The 20,355-nt window shown below is 42.3% G+C and overlaps 1 protein-coding gene across 2 annotated transcripts; it reads right to left on the reverse strand.

The window, feature by feature from the left end:
- Window positions 1-1,116: 1,116 nt before the first annotated feature.
- Window positions 1,117-20,200, reverse strand: cdk12 (cyclin dependent kinase 12). Of its 2 annotated transcripts, none has more exons than XM_059348883.1 (14): window positions 18,038-20,200; window positions 16,262-16,942; window positions 15,037-15,216; window positions 14,797-14,936; window positions 14,497-14,667; window positions 12,953-13,142; window positions 11,356-11,412; window positions 8,692-8,793; window positions 7,150-7,227; window positions 6,912-7,028; window positions 6,687-6,818; window positions 4,911-5,122; window positions 3,231-3,653; window positions 1,117-1,667 (listed from the first exon to the last, which is right to left on the reverse strand). In XM_059348883.1, the coding sequence occupies exons 1-14, from the start codon at window positions 19,210-19,212 to the stop codon at window positions 1,255-1,257; spliced, it is 4,071 nt and encodes a 1,356-aa protein (XP_059204866.1). In that variant the 5' UTR covers window positions 19,213-20,200; the 3' UTR covers window positions 1,117-1,254. The 2 variants fall into 2 exon arrangements, with proteins under 2 accessions (XP_059204866.1, XP_059204865.1); XM_059348882.1 differs by having other exon boundaries at window positions 4,899-5,122; window positions 18,038-20,199.
- Window positions 20,201-20,355: the final 155 nt, after the last annotated feature.

Consider the following 20,355-nt stretch of genomic DNA (forward strand, 5'->3'; position numbering starts at 1 on the left):
GAGACATTTCAACTGGTCGCATTACTTCCTTTAATAAACTTAACCAAGAAAACTCATATTACAAAATATTTTTTTCGCTTTTTACAGACACATGAAACCATTTTATCCTCCCTTTCCTTTTCCAAAGCAAAAAAAACAAAACATGGACCATCGTTTTTTTAAGCATGTATCTTTCTCTTTATGTAAAAATAACTGCACCCAAAAAGAAGAAGAACTTTTGTTGCACACGTTGGGAGGCGACGACATATTAAGACGAGGCTTTCGCAGCCCACGAGGAAAAGCCGGATCTGTTTCTGTGCATGTGTGTGTATATATATTTAAATGTTTCTAGCTGTATACTTTAACGAGCATAAGAGCGTGTGTATTATGGAGCAGTCCGTCGTAATGTAGTGGTTTAATCCCTATTTGATACAGGAAAGTGAGTACTACAGGCTTAAGCTTGTTGGGACATAGAGGTTTGCTGTACGTAAAGGTGAGGAAGTCTTCATGTGGGCTGAGAACACGTTGCAATTCTTCTGAGTTGATGACGGAGAGAATATTTTGGGTGAAAATAAAACAAATTTTCCTGCAGATGCACACTGCAGAAACTTAACCCAAACTTCCCCACTAGGCTGAGATCATTCAGGGGTCGCCGGGGTCACGAAGGAGGCACAAGGCTGCAAACAGGGGAGCGAGCCAGCATGTAAGGTTCAACGGGAAACTCATGGTCCTCCAGTGTTCTTATCAGTGTGCTCACACATACCCACACACAGTATTTTAGCTTCACTTTGTCACAGACTGGACGATAGCAACCTCATCCTCCCAAACCTTTGTTACAAGTGGGCACTGCAGTGGACATGACAATCATTTGTTTTGGAAAGAAAGACACGAAAAAAAAAGATCACAGCCGCTTTCTAAGTTGAGTGTCAGCTGCATGGCACTCAATTTGGAAGCTTAACTTCATTCAAGTCAGGACCTTCAGTATACAGGAAAGAGCAAAAAGGATCGCAGGCGTCCCTAAATGGATGGTTAAAGGTCAGACCAGGTCCCAACACTCCCTCCATTACAACCTTTCAGCCTGTTTACAGGGCAGAAATGCTCACGACCTGAAAAATCTCTTTCTTTCAGACATTCAAAATCTTTATTTAACTTAAGCTACCTGCTCATGGTCCAGAAAGTCATAAAGTGTAGGTGTCCCGCTGCCATTCCCTTCAGGCCTGGATCGCTGCAGCTGTCCCAAGGTGCCGAGGTCTGCCTCATCGGGGGGATTGAGGGTCAGCGGGCAGCTCCGTGGGAAAAGCGGAGGTCCTGGTCTTTGGGGAACTGTGCTGCAGTGGTAGGAGCAGCAGTCCCCAGTCCTGCTGGGGCCTCAGCTGCAGCTGAAGGTTTAGGCGGAGAGGCTGCAGCCCAGGGCGGAGGAGGCTTTCCCCGGGCCAGAGCGTCTGCGGCAGGAGACGGCTCCTTGCTGCGCTGAGAGGCCCCGGCTTCAGAGTCCTGCCGGGAAATGAGCTGGAGCAAGGCGGCTGCCACGGCGGGGCTGATGTCCTGGCTGGGTTGGGTTTCAGAGCCGGCCTGCTGGGCATTCAGGAGAGCTGATGGAGGTGGCCCGGGCGGAGAGGGTGGACGCTGATCACCAGATGGAGGCACCAGTTTGGCCCCGAGTGGTTTCTTTCTTGATGATGCACCATCTGAAGGGGGACAGGACAGGAAAGAGGACAAAACGTTAGGTATCGAGGCATATTTGGCATTTATGTTTGACTTTCAAGTGGATTATCTACAATAAAACATTAGTATTTTATTTGTAATTTAGGGAAATTAAAAAGGTTTTTTTTTTTTTAAATGGGCTCGACATGGAGTTACACAATGTTGACATTCCTACCTTCACCACAAGAGGGAGAGCAGAGCACTCTAAGTATCTTCACAAAAAGGTCAGTGCTAATGCAATAAAGTTAGCTTTTCTCACCTACAGACTTCAATGTGGAACAAAAAATATGAAAAATATTCAGACATCAAACTACGCACCTATTCAGATATTGTAAATCTCAGTGTTGAAAATAGTAAAAACAGCTTTTATTTTTACATGACTAGGGATTGCGGTTTAAACATGTTTATTAAATATATTCAAACATTTCATTTATTCGCTATGGGTCAAAGAAAAAATTCCATTACTGTATGCAAAACAGATTCATCTGTATTTGTCTTTCCTCCAAACAAACGCCTTAAAACAGCAAGAGCTGGTGAGAAAAGATTATGGAAGGGCATGTACAGCTGAATGGACAGAGACTGACTTGTGTTGGAGAATTTTAAGTATTGTAAAGGTCAGGACAAGAAAACTAACCAGGTTTAGTTTGTTTTGTTTTTTTAAATCTACAGCAGTGCAAGGCAAACCACGGTGGTAAGGGTTTCAGCAGCCTTGACAGGAGAAATAACCAGAAGAAAACAGGACTGTTACCATTCCAGTGTCAGAAGCACAGTCAATAGTTTTATTCAACTTGCTAATCACATTCTTGAGTTAATATCTGCATCAAGATGAACAGTTTAAAACAAAACGAAAAAAAAAAGTGTGACAAATAAAAGTTAAAAGAAACACATGCAGGTGAGATCTAAAGATTCAAAACTTTTATTTCCACTTGATAATTTATTAGACGTTCTTCATAAAAAGGCTGACATTACAGACTGTTGAAAGCAACATTGCTTCCCATGAAGAATCCATGACACCTGCTTTAGAATGAAAATGAGCGTGAGAACACGTGTGGAGATGGGACAGATACAGAAAAACAAAGACTGTGAGAAAAAAACAAAACAAGGACGTGGTAGAAATGTGGAAGGAAACACAGTGTGAACCTTTTCTTCTCACTTAGAGGAATAACACTAAACTTTTCTTCTGGTTTATTGAGTACACCAGTGAGAGATGTCCGTGTGCACCAAACCTTTGCCTGCTTACCAGGGTCACATGACGACGAAGTTGCGAGGTACTGCATTTTTCAATATGTGAGGTGTGTGTGTGTTCAAAAGTGTGTTTGAGGAATATGGGGGATGGAGGAAGGAGTCTGATGGCCCAATTTATTTGGTTAATTGATAATTTTGTTGATTTCATCAGGTAGTCTTAAGTTTTATTAACTTGATAAAGTATACAGGAGTTTTAAGAACTCAAAACTCAGTCAGTTTGTGTGTTCTCTGCCATGCTCTCCTCAGTCCCCGGTGCTTTCACCTGACCCTGCCCCCCCTCTAGAGACTAAACCCGGACTTGCCCTTGTGATCAGTAGTAGAGGCAGATGAATCACGCATTAGTGCCTCCTCTGATTGGATGCCATTGCTTTCATCGCCTTGCTCCTCGGTTTGTGGCTTGATGATGTGGCCCAAAATGAGAGCCAGCAGGTTGGCCTGGTCTTCCTGGCTGAGGGGCGGGTCTCCGGACGTCGGCGAGAGTTCCTGGGGCTCAGGAGTCGGCTCTGGGGGCTGGGACCTGGCAGCAGACTGGGCCTGGTCCTCTGGAGCCCCCTGGTGGTCAGAGGCCTCGCTGAGGGCAGACAACGACTGGCTGAGAGTCTCTGGGTTGGGGAGGTTGAGGAGCTGGGCCACCTGGGGTAGGCTGAGGTCCGTCTGGCCCTGCAGGAGGTTCAGCAGCACCGCCAGCTCCGACTTATTCAGCTGCTCTGCCGCAACCTCCAGGCCTGCACACAGTCAGGCAACCAGAATTCAAAATATGAAAATTCAATACCATGCACCAGAAAGGTCCATGCACATTTCTTCAACATCATTCGACTAGTGTTTTTTAAGCATTAAGCTTTTTCTGTGGGTTTTGGTCTTTCATTCACATTAAACTGCTTTTTAGCTCAATGGAAAGTGAGATTTTGAACTTTTTGGTTGCAACTTTAATGTGCACCGTTATCTCCTTTTTGAGGAGTTACAAATAAGGGCATTTTCGGTGGACATTTCCAAAAATAGTGCTGGTTCTCACCTTGCTATCAGGACTTTTGACATGTTTAAACATAAATGTACAGTTTTCTGCTATAGTTAGGAGGCATGTGGGGTTGAGAGACCTGGTTGTCTGACGTTACATCTTGCTGCTCAGAGTAATCTCTCACCACAGCGTCTCTCCCTCTTCTCTCTCGCTGCGTACATGTCACAGGAGTGATCACTCCTATGAATTTCTAAAAAAAATGTTTTACGGTCTGATTATTAAAACATTGAGGGCCACAGACACCCAGGCCTATATTTCTTTCATTTGACAGCCATGCAGCTGTATGTCAGCATACTGTACTCTAGGTCAGTAGTTCTCAACCTTTTTGAGTCGCGACCCCCAATTTAACATGCATGTTGTCCGCGACCGCAACTCACGCACACGCACAATTCAGATCACCCAAAAAAGAAACAAAATGACCAAAAAGAGTAAACAAATGACCAAAAAAGACACAACATGACCAGAAAAGACACAAAATGACCAAAAAAGACACAAAATGACCAAAAAAAGACACAAAATGATGAAAAAAGACACAAAATGACCAAAAAAAGACACAAATTGACCAAAAAGGAAACAAAATGACCAAAAAAAAGACACAAAATGACAAAAACAAGACACAAAATGACTAAAGAAAGACACAAAATTACTAAAAAGAACACAAAATGACCAAAAAAAGACTAAAACACATTAACACTTTAACACTGTGGAGACAGAGCCGACTTCCAAAATGATTTGGCGACCCCCAGAAATCATCTCGCGACCCCAATTGGGGTCCCGACCCCAAGGTTGAGAACAGCTGCTCTAGGTAACAATAAGTACAACAATAAAAGGACAATCAGGAAACACTGCTATGAAGCAGCTCTCCTGTAGTCGTGTTGTCCTGAAACATTTCATACAAATATATCTCATGTTCATGTGTGATTCTACTCAAATGCTTTTAAGTGGCAGCTGTTACCTGACAACTCACTCTCTAAGTTGACAGTGGCGGGCGGTTTTCCTGGTGGAGGCGGCGGGGCTCCGGCCGGGCTGCTGTGAGCCCGACTGTTCTCTCCTCCAGAGGTCCCAGTCGTGTCCTTACGGGGCACTTTGGGCACAGGCACATCCTCGGGCACCCCGCTCTGACGTGCACGCCGTCTCTTCTTACTCCACAGCTCATGACAGTCCTGATGATGAGGAAGACTGGAGACGCAGCCAGGAGGTAGAAGAAATTATTATAGCACAAACATTAATTACAAATCAGTGAGCAACCAAATAAAACTATAGAGTTAGCTTGAATGAGATATATAAACAACAAAAAGTATTCACTGTGGGCATTATATATACATTTCTCCAATATTTTTCACAAGACAAAAAATCTAATTATAGACACACACATATAAAGATATACATATATAAAAACATATATACACACATATATATGTGTGTGTGTGAGTATATATACACACACACATATATATATATATATATATATATATATATATATATATATATATATATATGTATATACTCACACACACATATATATACACTCACACACACACATATATACACTCACACACACACACACATATATATATATATATTAGGGGTGGGCGATATGGCCCTAAAAGATTATCACGATATTTCAGAGTATTATCGCAATAACGATATTCTTGACGATATCAAAAATACTGAAAAATATATAGAAAATTATTTTTTAGTCCGTATAAATAAATAAAAATTGTACAACAAAATAAAAATCAATCATAAATCTAAATGTAGTGTAAATTGCAAATCTCAACAGTTGCCAAATACAAAAATAATTACTTACTTGAGTATTAGTGAATAGTAATAAAAAATAACCTTCTAGGGGGTCTGGGGCCCCCTGGGAGAAAATTTTGTACATTTTATAGTACAATGTGATCAATCTCGTCCACTTTGAGAGCTAAATGTGAGCAAACACCTCACAAACACATCATTGCCTATTTTAATTAATTATTGTAAAGGAGAATAAAGGTTCTTCTATGTTTTATTTAAGGCATCTTATTTTGACAGTCTTCTTGTAATTTCTGTGGTGGATTCTGTGCTCTTATTTTGAAAGCTGCATTTGTGAAGCGACAGGAAGTAATAGTAGCTTTTTGTGATTAAAACAACTTTAATTGTTAGCTAATGTTAGCTCGCGGCTAACGAACGGCACAATGCAACAGTGTGTTTGGACCGTTTGGACCTCTGACAGGACAGGTTGATAGTATTTAGATCGGCTCACGCACCCGCAGACGCACAGAGAGAGAGAGGGGACAGGACTGATACATTACAGACAGGTAGGTGCTTGCTTTGAAGCGCAGTGGGAGGGCAGCTCGGTATATTCAGTGCGTGTGTGTGAATGCGTGCGCATGTCTTGGAGGAGGACAGAGAGGTGGGTCGGGGTTTAGACTGACTGACGGGTGACAGACACTCTGTTGAGCACAACGCAAAATAACTTTATGTTATGAATAGTGTAGATATACTTTCAGTAGCTTGAAATGTGACGTTAGAGCAGCACAAGAGACTCTGGTCTAGGTAATTAATAGGAAATCCTTACACCACTATGTCAAGAAGTAGGGCATGTTGCCAATATCGTGATATGCTTTTTTTTTACCCATAAAAAAAATATACCGGTATTATCGTGAACGATACGATATGGCACACCCCTAATATATATATATCTATATATACAAATAAATAAAATAGTGTATAGATGAAAGTGGGGCCATGGGCTACTGACTCTGGCGGCGGCATCTTGCTGGGCTCAACGTTACTCAGAAAGTCACTGGCAAGAGCGTCCTCTGATGTGCAGCGGCGTGCAGGGTCGAGGGTCAGCATTCGGTCCAGCAGGTCCAGGGCAGGAGTAGGTAAACTGTGCAGAAGAAGAAGAGAGATGTTTTCAACTGCAGAAACAAACGAAAGGTTGCTCACGGCTATTCTTGGGAAGCTCGCCATGGTTACGTACAAGGCAAACTCCTCCCGCAGTCTCCTTCTGTACTGCTTTTTGGGTTTCATGGTGTTGAAGAGGGGAAGTTTAATGACATCAGGCCAGACTGCAGGACAGGGACTCCCACACAGACGGCTGAGGGAAATCACAGAGAAAGGGAAAGATGGACTTAGTGGTAAAGAAACAGATAAACTGGGGTTTGAAAGTTGCAGCAGAGGTTATTTCTGAGGTGTTGTGTTTAGGAAAGCTCGCCTACCTGATGAGCTCCAGCTGTAGAAGCTCCTGGTTAGCCTGGAAGATGGGCTTCTTGGTAAAGAGCTCTCCCAGAATACACCTGAGCCATGACAGAGAAGAAGAAGAAGAGGTGGTAAGAAAATGTACACTCCCATTCATCAAGCTTCAATTGGGTTTAAAGTCACTATTAAAGTGAAAATGTCTGCCAGAACCTCTGTTAGAAAGGATGATCGTGGCTGTGGCAAAATAATCCGACCATATCTTACTTATTCAGATACATTTCTAATACTACACTTCTTTCCTGAAAGATTTTTCCTCTTTAAAAAGACAAAAAAGTAGTTCAGAGTTAAAGCTTTCTTACGTACTTCTAAAGAAAACAACAAACTATTTGCATAAAATAGTCACCTGCCATTATTAAAGTTAGAATTCAGCAGTAGGTCAAAGGAAGATCAAGCATCTCACAACTGACTGAGCAATGTCTGCCGCGAAGCGGTTGATCATAAATAAACCAGCATGGCACATTTTTGCACAGCATCACCACAGATTATAAACAAACAGGCATGCTAACTGTACACAAAGTGTCCGCTGCTGATCGTGAATTAACCGGCATCGCTAACTGTGCACAGAGTGTCCAGCGCTTGTTGTAAACAGAGATCGCTAAGCTAACACCTCCTGCAGCAGCAGCATATACACACTATACTGCTACAGAGCTAACTGTTAGCCTGTTAGCACATACACACTGTACTGCTACAGAGCTAACTGTTAGCCTGTTAGCACATACACACTGTACTGCTACAGAGCTAACTGTTAGCCTGTTCGCACATACACACTGTACTGCTACAGAGCTAACTGTTAGCCTGTTAGCACATACACACTGTACTGCTACAGAGCTAACTGTTAGCCTGTTAGCACATACACACTGTACTGCTACAGAGCTAACTGTTAGCCTATTAGCACTATGCTACTGTGCACCTCATTCCACAACGCCAGACTGCACTATGAAAGGGCAGAAAATCATGCCTTTGTGAGATCACTGTGAACGCCCTAAGCGACAAGCTAGCACATAGCGGGGATTTGCGGGACCACACTATGAAAGGGGTTTATGTTTATTGTCGCTTGTGACTACTCACTACTCCTGCTTAGCGTTCTATCCGATCAGCAAGCAGGCTTTTCTCAGGGGAGAAAAACGACCAAGGGCCAAAAAAAGTCCGGTCAAAAGATCGCTCCAGACGGCTCATATTCAAATTAGGGGCGTTTCGGCGAGTGAGACCCGCCTCATTCCAGGTATTGGACTGTAATGGAAACACCCCTAATGCAGCTTTGGTGTTTTCTCATTTACTGCTTATGGATAAATAAGGTGATATGGGGATAAAAATGTCAGATTTAAAGCTTATTTTCCAAAGAAATGTGATATAAATAATTATAACTGCCATATTCAACAAAACATCAGTCTAAGTTTCATGAAGTCCACATTACATGAGAAAAATTAGGGAATGGAGAAGTACATGCATGGGAAAAAGGAAATGAACAGAGTGATTTGCTGACATGACATTGTTGTACTCACCCACAGCTCCATACGTCGATGGCTGGAGAGTATCTCTCCTCTCCCAGCAGGAGTTCAGGCGGGCGGTACCATAGTGTGATTACTTTATTAGTGTATGGCCGACTGGGAGCAAAAAAAGAGAGAGGACGGTGAGACTCAGTAAATATTCATTGAGCGTCTGTACCCTCCAGAGAGCCCAAACACTAACATTTCAGCTCTCACTAAGTGTGATCTCTCTGAAGGACAACAATGTGACAGACAGCACCATCTAGTGGAGAGTCAGTGTAAATGAAGAGGAAATCTTGCTCATAATTGAATTACTGCTTCAATCATCATAAAGACTTTTAACCCATAAGAACCCATGGTGACACCCCTGTAACAAACACTTTAAATCTTCTAGAATCTAAGATTAAACCCATGTAACAAGTCTAACCCATTAATAGGGTCTCCTGTAGGCCTGGGCCGATAATCAATAAATCAATTAATCGCACGATAAATTAAATGAACTCAATAATTTTGCCGGCCTCGATATATCGCCATGCGCCTGCGTGTTTGTTTTCCTCGTCTGTTGCCTCCAAGCAGGCTGGATGACAAGAGGGTTCACTCTGTGCTCGATCTCAGCACCTGGGCGCTTTTGTTCCATAGCAGAATGAGCGGAGTGAACCCTCCTGTCAGTCATCCAGTCTCTTTGTCTCTGTGGGGAAGGCTGGGCCGCTAGCATTGGCTACACACAGAGTGCAGCAGGTGAGCCTCGTGCGGAGCCACGCCAGGAAAAAAGATGATTGCAAAGCCAAATGCCACAGCCCCGGTGTGGGAATATGTCGGTTTCAAACCGAATGAAAAAGGTGAGCCCATCAACACACGGACGAGCCTGTATGCCGAATTTGTTCAAAAGTGGTGGCAACAAAAAAAGCCACCACAACAAACTTGCATGCCCATCTAAGGCAGAACCACCCGACCCAGTTTTCCCAGCTGGGGAAAAAAACTGCACCTGGAGATGCAGAGCCTTCAACAGCATTCAACACTGGTCGACAAAGTCAATAGAAACGCTGTGCGCTCACAGAAAGTGGAGTTTGCTACATCGCAAAATAAATGCTGCCCTTTTTAAAAAAAAAATAAAAAATGTTTGTTTTATTTATTTAGGATATTTAAACGTTCTTAAAATTACAATTACAATGGTAAAAAACACTGAGAAATAAAAGTGTATTGTATTTGAAAGGGTGTGCATTATTATGATATATTATCATGTTGACAATAATATCGTTTATCGGCAATAATTTGTTGGACAATATATCGTCCAGCAAAATTTGTTATCGTCCCAGGCCTAGTCTCCTGTATTGCATTTCACTTCTTCTGACCATATTTCCTGTCACAATTTTGATAAATGTTATGGAGAATCAAACAAAAAGGCAAATGGTTATTTGTTTTTATTTATTATTAATTTGTTACTTAAAAACAAATCTTAAAAATAATGTATTGTTAAACAGCACTATTGATGTCACAATTTTAAGTTGCAAAGAAAAAGGCAAATTTGTGTTTCTGTAAGCAGAAAATGTGTCTATTTTATTTATTTTAAAATAAGAAATATCATGAACACAATTACCATAAACGCCCAACGTAATGTATATATGTCACATCACAGATCTTTGACATTTAGGGGTAGTATTTTCATAAATGTGTTCTATGTGGTTCAATTGGTCTGTGGTATATCCCCCATAATTTTCCTTTAAGGATAAATAGGTCTGGGTTCTTATGGGTTAATCATCAGAAAAAATATGTATATGACAGAGATGCACCAATCGACCAGTAACTGGCAGAACGGTCTGCGATGAAGTAGATTTTCTGCCAATCAAAGTTGCAAGACCTGCTGAAAAGGTCACAGAAAGTAACCCAATAAAGCAAAAACAAAGCGATTTTTCTGACCCTGTTCATGAATTTGTTTCTAAAAAGGCATCTTGCAACAAATGTATCTACTTATTTAGGGGGAAAAAAACACCTGCACATGTAGGTTTAGAAGTAGGAAAGGGGTTTGTTAGGTTAAAAAATGTTGAGCCAAAGCTTATAACAGAAGAATTTTAAGTCCAAACTGCATGTATGAGGCTTAATTTTAAAGTTCACATCTTCTAGTTTCTGCAGTTGTATACAAAAAAACAATACATTTTTTTGGTTTACCCTTACCTGCTGGTAGGCTGGTGGGTTTTAAGAGGTTAAATATATTGCCTTTGTAGAGTTTTTGATTCACAAAAGATTAGGAAAATATTGTTTTCTGTGTTTGTATTTTTATTTTAAAACATCCCAACCTCAATCCCTCTGTGAGAAAAGTAAGTTATTAAAAAGGCGATTTTTTATTATGAATGTACAACTAAATTTCCCTTGAAGAAAAGTAACAACGTTTGTGTATGATGTCAATTATAAAAAGGCATAAATACACAGACTCTCTTACACAGACACACACACAGTCTCTATTTGGGTAAACTTTTAAAGAAACTGGAATCAGCCAAGAAAATTGCAAACAATATATCTCTAGGAGATGAAGGAGTTGTCACAATTAATTGACTTTAAGGTCACAATTACATTCAATTGCAACTTTTATTTAAAAAAATTGCATTAAAGTTTGTTGTGTTCATTTGTTTGCATAATTAAAATTGTGACACTCCTACTTGATGACACACACTCTTGTCTCACCTTTCCTCTGAATTGTAAAGCCGGGCCAAACCAAAGTCTGCCAGTTTGATCTGACCTCTGTACGAAGAAACACAATAAAAATCCAAGATTAGATGCAGGACTACCAAGCATGAAAAAATAACAGTATCCTTGAGCAAGATACTAAACCCCTCCTGATGCTGTGTCATCGGTGTGAATGAATTCCCAATGGTGGCAGGTGGCACCAGTGTGCCCTGGTAGCCTCAGTTTGAATGTGTGTGTGTGTGTGTGTGTGTGTGTGTGTGTGTGTGTGTGTGTGTGTGTGTGTGTGTGTGTGTGTGTGTGTGTGTGTGTGTGTGTGTGTGAGAACGGGTGAATGTGCGCAGTGTGTAGTGTAAAACGATTCGGATAAAAGCGCTATACAAGAGCAGTCCATAACAGCAACTACAAACTACAATAACCAACCATGAGACAATTATTTTGAATAACTATGTTGCATTATAACAATATCAATAAGCTATTACTGGAAATATCCAAATCTAACCATTTATTTGTCTGATTCAGGCTACTAAATACTGAACTTTTAGAATGTCACATCAATAAAGCGGCTGTTCAAACTCAGCCAATTTTAGGAAACAAATGCCCAAACTCCATGTGTCCTTTTACAGTCAGTTGTACAGTAGCAGGGCAGTGAGCGAGAGCAAACTGCAGCGTGGCTCTAAATGCTCCACAAACCACATTTCAGCTGCTTTTTATTAGCATCTTAGTGTCTACAGCGTGTTTAGCCTTTCCCTTGCATCCTCTGATGTTTGTAGATTGGATGCAGAATTGTTGCTGTACTCCTTCAATGCTGTAATTTGAAGCACCCAGTACGTAGGGCTGGGTGATATATCAATATAAAAGATATATCGATATACTTTAAAATGTGATATGGATTTTGACCATATGGGATATATCGATATAGTTTAAAAAAATTATTTCTTTATATATAATTGTTGCCCTTACTAGGGTTTTTCATAATAAGTTATTTTGTAATGTTCCTTATTCTTTTCTCATATAAATATATTTCAGAAAAATATTGGCCTATTTTATTTCATAGCCAATTTTATTTAAGATATTTTTTTATTTTAATGTGCACATTATGGAGCTTTGATTTATTTATTTATTTTTAAAAAGGTACCCCTGTTGTTATACAGTATTTATGTTAACTTAAACAAACAGTTTTGGTAAAACTACTTGTGACATGTCATATTTGACTTTGACTGAACATTTGCTCTCACTTTGCAATAAAAATATCAGGATATATATATCCTATATCGTGATTCAGCCTAAATATATTGGCATATGACTTTTGGTCCATATCGTCCAGCACTACTCAAAACACTTCCAATCATTAAAGCTAGCAGTCAACTGGTCTTGAGTTTGCAGTATTTACACATGATAGTTGCATTTAAAACCATCTGCAGGAATGTTAGAAGTTGTTGAAGTTGTTGTTAAATCACCCTGTGGTCAATACTGATGCATCAAAATCCACATGGAAACAGCTGCTACCGCGTGCTAAAAAGGCCCTGCGACTGCAAATGAAATGCAACATAAAGGGCATTGCAATATTTCACCCCTGGTGAGTTGTGTTTCTTACCTGTTGTTGAGCAGTATATTGGAGCATTTGATGTCTCTGTGCAGGAAGTTGTTCTTGTGGCAGTAGTCCAGACCCTCCATCAGCTGGCGCATGAAGCTGCGGACGTGCTCATGGGAGAACTGGACCAGGCCTGACTCCAGCAGGCCCATCAGGTCGTGGTCCATGTACTCAAACACCAGGTAAAAAGCACCTAAACACAGAGGGAAGGTATATTCAGAAATCAGAAACATATTTATACACATGAACTTAAAGTCTAAAGGTCAGAGGTCTGAGCTGTATATAGGAACGACCTCTGACCTTTAGACTTTAAGTTCATGTGTATAAATATGTGGGCTGAATCAGGTAGTGAAACTGTGCAACTATTTTTCTTTGTCAAAACTGCACAGTCAGCTGCAGTTCAATGCAAAATATACATTTCAAAGTGTAAATCAGTCCAGCTCTATGTGGGCTGAAGCTTTAAAGAAAGGCAGCTGGAGTGAATAAATTACTTTGCTTTGACTACATAAATTTAATCTGCTGCCAAGTAATCTGACGAACTGGTGCAATTCTATCAATTCTAGTTAGTGGCTTTTCTGCAGATGTGCATTTACAAATCCACATTTTCTTCTCTTTTTTTATGAATGGTTCAAGTTCAAACAAATGTTTTCTGATGGTGTCAAACTAATATTTTCCTTGCATCAACAAACTCATTGAAAAATATAACTGAAACAATTAGAGCTGGGTGATACAGCCAAAAAATGACTATCGCAACATTGATAACTTCATATGTTTGCAAAACAGCGTCTCTACGGTTCGCTGCAGTTTCGCTTCAATGTACAAGAAGCAACACTGCTTCTTGTAGATTGAAGCGAAACTGCAGCGCCCAAATAAGTGGCAGCACCACCACTGGTTTTTCAACAACGTGATTATTGATATACAAAAAGCTATAAGATAGATATCTTTAAGTAATTTCAACAAGATATGTTGCCACATTGTCCATTTTGAGAAAAACCTGATACACTGATTTAAAGTTGATCTGATAAGATTCAAATGACTTCAAATCTTTGCCAAACCCTTCTGTACAGCTTTTTGCTATTCAGATTGACTATGATTTGATACTTTACTGTACATTCATTTAAATGCTTGAGTTTTGATTGACAGTACCAAATATGTAAAGAAGGAAGACATTTTAAAATGTTACAATTTCATTGAGCAGACACTTTTGTCCAAACTGACATCCATTTGAGAGTTCTTATGTCTTTTAAGTCTGTGGTTTTTAAGCACATGCTTTTCTCATAGGCCTGTTTTTTTATTAATAAATTAGTGAGTTATTCATTCTGATAGTATCATTTATCCTGTGATTATCACTGCAGCCCTGAACTATGTCCACACCCTTACCCGCCCTTCTTTCAGACGTGCTGCAGTTCACAGCTGATGGGGAACATTTGCTGTGAGTCACTAATTAAAGCACAACAAGTCTAAAAGTTTCAGTGAGCCAGCAGGGGAGCAGGACTGTGTTTTTCCCCCATTACCCAGCACTGACACTTTATATTCAAATCTCTTACCTTTGTCCTTTTTAAAGTCGAGTGCATCCTGCTTGTCAGTTACGATCTCCTTCATGTTGACAACACTGCGGTGTTTGAGCTGCCGCAAGATCTTGATCTCTCTGATGGCCGTGATGGGGAAACCCTCCTTTTCATTGTCCAAACGCACTTTCTTCAAAGCCACCAGTTCACCTGCGATGTAAAAAAAATATATATATTTTTTTAGTATTTAGAAAAACCAGACACAATGAGAATTCAATCCCTGCTTGTGTTAACATTAAACACATGAGAATACAACAAGTTGAGGTAATATTCCCTTACCGGTGTCTTTGTCCTTGGCCTTGTACACTTGGCCATAGGTTCCTTCTCCTATGATGCCAATTATATCGAATTTATCTACACAGCGTTTTCCCCAGTCTGTTTGGGTATGTTTGCGCTCACCATATCGCGGGCAGCAAATCCTGTGGACCATCAAAAAGACAAAGAGAATAGACTTAATGTGGGATTAAGGAAAGGAAGACAGACAGACAGACAGTGGGTGAGTAATAACAAGACACTGACTTTGGTCTCTTCTTAAGGACTGCCTGGGGTAGCGGTGGGGCCTGGCGGATGGGCGACTGTGGGGGCGACGGGTCAATTCCAGTCAGGGTGGGTGGTAAGGGAAGGTCGATGAGTGATGGCCGGCTGCGAAAGTCCTTCTCTTTCCTAGATAGCCTGTGAGGAGGGGTGGACTTCTTTGGACTGATGATGCAAAACACAGAGTTTGAGAAAAAAGTTTAATTGATTTCAGAGACAAAAGAAAATCAGATGATAATCAGATGTTCCTCAAAAGGCTGCACATCTTGACTGTGTACCCCAGACGGCCATATTTTTACCAGCTCACTGTTTATTATGAAACAACTGTGCCGGATCTATTCTTGTACTGTCTGTTTAGTTAGTTTAGTTCTCATTTGTGAAAATCTCTTATGTCATCTACATGCTAAAAGACCCATGTCAAGATGGTAGTGCAGAACTGCAGCTACAGAATGTGTACAAGCTGGAAATTTTCCCATTCTTTCCAGCAGTTTTTAACCATAGAGGGAAATTTAGTGCGTATGGACAATGATCATGTTTAACTTAACACCCAAGGGCCCGTTTAGACAGAGTGCTTTTTAGCAGCTTGAAGTTGAAATTGTTTTCAATTAGAGATTTGGTTGCTACATTTGCATGGCTGAGCTCTATGAGTTTTGACGCTCGTTGTTTTGCAGGAGCACGATGTGACAAGCAGAGACAACTTGAAAAAACAAACTAGTTGGTTGCTTTTGCTGGATACTCAGAGGTGTATTATTTAACTGACCAAAGTTACCAAGACCTGAAGAGAAAGCAGCAGGCCTTGAGGCATACAAGCCTGGTATTTGAGATTTTGGAAAAGTTGTAAGCATTAAAATACGGGTTAGGTTAAGGACATGTGATTTTGTAGTTACTGAGCAACAATTTCTTGGAAAAAGGGGAGATGCTATTAACTGCACTAAAGCATTCTGAGTGAGGGATCTTTAACAAATAAGGGAGTATGGCAACCTGCAAAAACACTCTCACTGGGACCTTAAGGAGGCAGAAATGATACAATCTACTTGTCATGATGTTTAACTCTTATTTGACATGAGTTATAATGAAAGGATTTCTGCTTTCTTAAGTTCCCAGCCAGACAAAGTTCCACAAAATATGACTTTCACTGAACAAGGAAAGAGCATGCATTGAGACTAGTGTCCAGTGTGACACATACTATATCACTGTTGAGGGTACTCACCTGTCCTGAGTGTTTCCCAGCAGTGCAGGCGGTAAAGGCAGGAGAGGCAGAGTTGACGTCTTGTGAAGCGGCATCTGGCGGACAGGGCTGCGTGTAGGAAGCGGAGCTGGCGATTTGGCCTGGGATGTTGTTGGGGGTGTTGGGGGCTGAAGACTTGTTTCTGTCTGAGGTGGTGGCGGTGGAACTTGGGTGGCTGGAATGGGTGGGACAGGAGGAGATGGCTGAGGAGGTGCAGGAGAAGGGGTGGAAGATAAAGGTAGAGGTGCAGGAACCTGATCTTCACCACTGGGAGTGTCCTGTGGTAACGGTGCAGGTGGCGGGGGCAGAGGTTCTGCTGCTGCCGAGTCTCTTTCTGGCGGAGGAGCCGTGGCTTTAGTGGGCCTTGAGGAGGAGGATGCAGGTTTAGGTGCAGGCGGAGGAGGCGAAGCACCGCCACCACTAGCACGAGCAGCCGCCTCAGCTGCTTGCCGCTCCTTCTTCCTACGGGTCAGCTCTGCTCCCAGGCTGGAGTTAAGTGGCAGGGAGCGGGAGGAGGGAGGGGAGCGGCTAGTTGGCCGGCTGCTGTGGGAGCTGGACCCTGCTGCAACAGAGGAAGTGTGCCTCTTGCTACGGGAACGAGAGGAAGAGCGACGAGAAGACGAGTAGTGCAGAGGGGAGCGACTCCTGGAGCGGCCAGAACGTCTGGAGTAAAGAAATACATTTTTTTAACGCCATAAATAATGCCATAAATAATGCCATAAACAAATTTTCTTGATGTCAGAAAATTGGGCGCAAAAAAGTTCCATGCTTTTCGGAAATAATTAGTAGGTACTAAACAAAAACAAGCCTTTCCTCCATTAAACAAAATGGCTGTTGATCACATCATTATGTAAACAAAACCATGTGAGCCTTCAGACATGGGATCATGTAACAGACATAAGTAGTATACATAAGTAAGGCAAACAACAGTTGCTCTAAGAAAACCAAAGAAAAGGCTGGATCTCAGACTGATGAACTCTGAAGTGTTACGTCTTCTTCCTTTCTCTAATTTCCTGACTCACATTTGCTTTGACTCTACTCTAGTCATTAGATATACACCACCGAAGAACATTAGGAACCTTTGAAGACATTACCGGACTTCTCAAGTCAATATTATTCTGCTTATGCAACTAATAATCTGTCCAATGCACAATTACATTTTTAATTCACAAGGTGCAGCTCAGTTCCTTCAACTTGCACAATAGTATTACACATGAAAATAGTGTGTGTTCTCACCACCAGGTGCTAAGTGTTTTAAAGGTGCCTTTATTTTGGTTTTGAATAGAACAGTGGCTTTCACCTACTGTACAACTAATATGTAATCATTGATGCAAAAGTGATGATTACGTAAAAGGCCCAGACTCTGGTGCCCTCACCTCCTCATGGTAGCCAAAGCTTGTGGTTTAATGACATTTTACACTGCAAAATAATAGGGTTGAAGTTAAACCATGCTGTGTTGAAACTACCACCATCTTTGTTTTTCCTCACCCTCAGGCTTTTGTCTGTTATAGTGTCTATAACAGACCTTAAACTTACAATGTAGGTTGCTCGTATTTTTTATTAAATAGCCTAATAAGAAGTAACCTGGATCATGAAAAAAACAAGATGTGTACTATGCAAAAATACTACTAAAGATGAGGGGTAAATGAGTCTTCTGTGTCATGAAACACACACCGTGGCCTCTTTTTCCCTTATAAACCTGTGTGTAAGCAAAATATGTCTCCAAGATTTTTAAAGGCTGTGCTGCAGCATACTCACCGAGACATGGGGCTGGTGCTGGAGGACCTGCGGGTACCATAGGGGCTTATGGAGCGTCTCCTTGAGTAAGGGCTGCTGTCCCTCTCATAGCTGGAGGACCTGTGCCTGCTGCCGTAGGGGCTGTCTGATCTCTGTCTGCTGTGGCGAGACATGTCCCCATAAGGGCTGGGGCTCTGCTGGGCAACCCTCCGCCTGGAGTAGCTGTCATCCCCTTGCTGCCCATAGCCACTGCCCTGTGGACTCTCGCTGCCGGCCCCTCTTCTGGGACTGGGCGAGAGAGCAGAGCTGGTGCCCTTCCTGCGGGGGCTACCCCTACTCGAAGACTTGCCCTTTGGGCTTGACTTGTGGCTCTTGGAGGACTTGCGGTGGCTCCTGTCGGCTCGGTTCCTCTGGGTGGAGCTGCGGCTGCCCTCCCCTCGGCCCTCTCTCCGCTGTTGCTTGTCTCTGCGAGACTTCCCTGAGCGGCTGCTCTCCTTGCTGCGGGATGAGGAGGTGGAGGAAGTAGTGCTACCTACACTGGCTGCAGGCTGTACCTGGGCGGAGAGCATCAGCTCCCCGCGTTTAGAGTCGAACTCCGGGTGGACCTGGCGCTTGGATGAAGCGCCGGAGGAGGCCGCCTTCTCCTTGCTCTTTCCAGAAACCCCTTTCTCGCGGTCTTTGCTGCTCTTTTTCTTGTATCCGCGCTCACCATTCCCAGGGTCTCTAACTTTATTAGGGTCCTTTGACTTTTTCCGGGAGTGTCTGTGCCCCGTGTTCTCTTCACTCCCGGCCTCTCTAACAATATCGTCCCTATCGTAGTCTGGTGAGGGCTCCAGCCGGTCCCCGCCCCCCCTCTCCGAAGGCCTTGAGGACGGTGGGTCTGAAAAAGTGTCCGAGTCGGAGCTGATATCATCGTACTCCACCAGAGGCTTCACCGCGTTGACACCAGGTGGCGCAACATCGCAGAGGGTAAAATCATCGGGTCCCGGTGCAGCCGAAGAATCCCGATTATGTTTTGCCGATTTATGCCGTTTACGTTTAGAAGAGGAAGAGGACATTGAGGATTTTAACTGCACTTTGGCGTCTTTGCTCGTCCTGTCTCCCGCAGAGGTATGAGTCGAGGCCTGGATCTGGTGTGGCACACCGCTAGATTCCGGCTTCCTCTTGGTCCCATGGTGTCGGTCCGACCCAGGCATCCCTCACGCCGGCGTCGGTACCTCTCCTGCGACTGGGCCTCGGTGGTCCAAGCAATTCATTCACAGGAAAACAGTAGCTACTCCAAATGCCAAAAAAACCCAAACGTGTTACTAAGCAGAAACAGGGCAAGAAAACACACAAAATAAACACACCAGGCCGCTCACGTCCAGTCCTCAGCGCCAATTCATTCCGTGGAGATCGCCGACATAGTTCGTCAAACCAGAAAAATGCCAAGGTGGTATTCCAGTGCTGTAAAGTATGTACTTTGAATTAGTCAGGGAATGAAAAATATCCCCAACCAAACATCGGAGCATTGTAGTGTCGTCTCCGTCTCAATTTGAAGCTAGCACTCGCTAGCTAGTGCTCGGCTGCTAGCGAGCAGACTCGTAAAAAGAAAAATGTCCCTTTGTGAAAGGTGTCCTTGTCCGGTGCCAAGTTAGATAAAGGTGTTTTTATTCCACAGAATTAACGGTCTTTAGCATTCAGAAACAAGCAAATGCCTTCATTAAAAGACGCTCGTTTCTCGAACAAAATTAAAACTTGACCCGGTTGGTACTGTTTACATGTTCCCTTTAATGTAAGTTTTATCCCCTATAAAGTCAATAATGATTAGAAATCATAGTATTTTCGTGTGCAGTAGATGTTCCAGTTTATTATCAATGGCTCTGGGAATCAACCAGGCCTATATTAAGGGCGATGCTAGCGGATTTGATATCATCCACAGCCGTATCTGAAGGAGACTACAAACGCCATTGTGGCTCCTGTGACTAGCAACTTCTGCGCACAGCGGAAAGAACCGGAAACTGACACGCTGTCAATCTTGAGTGTATCTTAGCAACGGCCTATCACAGCGCAAGACCCGCCTTCTATATTCGTGGTCGCGCGCCACCAATACAAAATGTTCAGAGAAATGCATCAATTTGTTGCAAAAGGATGTTTTAACCATTAAAGCATGACAGTGTTTCCATTTGAAATGAAAGAACACACACCATAAGCCTCGCTGGAAATTGAAGAATCAGAATCAAGGTGGGTTTTACATTAAAAAAAGGATTATCAACAGGCAACGTGGTTAGCTGCCCAGGGGCCCTGAAAGCTCCAAGCTTTGTCTGTGTCATCTCATCAGATTTTTCCTAATTTAATTG

This window comes from Centropristis striata, chromosome 13, assembly GCF_030273125.1.
Source record: "Centropristis striata isolate RG_2023a ecotype Rhode Island chromosome 13, C.striata_1.0, whole genome shotgun sequence".
NCBI classification, from domain to species: domain Eukaryota; kingdom Metazoa; phylum Chordata; class Actinopteri; order Perciformes; family Serranidae; genus Centropristis; species Centropristis striata.

Bases quoted from the DNA above. Each gene is read 5' to 3' on its own strand.
- cdk12 (XM_059348882.1), bottom strand. From the start codon at position 19,212: ATGCCTGGGTCGGACCGACACCATGGGACCAAGAGGAAGCCGGAATCT. The intron at 14,937-15,036 runs GTCAGTGTCTTG...GATGGTCCACAG, and splicing joins GTCCTTAAGAAGAGACCAAA to GATTTGCTGCCCGCGATATG. The intron at 11,413-12,952 runs GTAAGAAACACA...TTCTTCGTACAG, and splicing joins AATATACTGCTCAACAACAG to AGGTCAGATCAAACTGGCAG.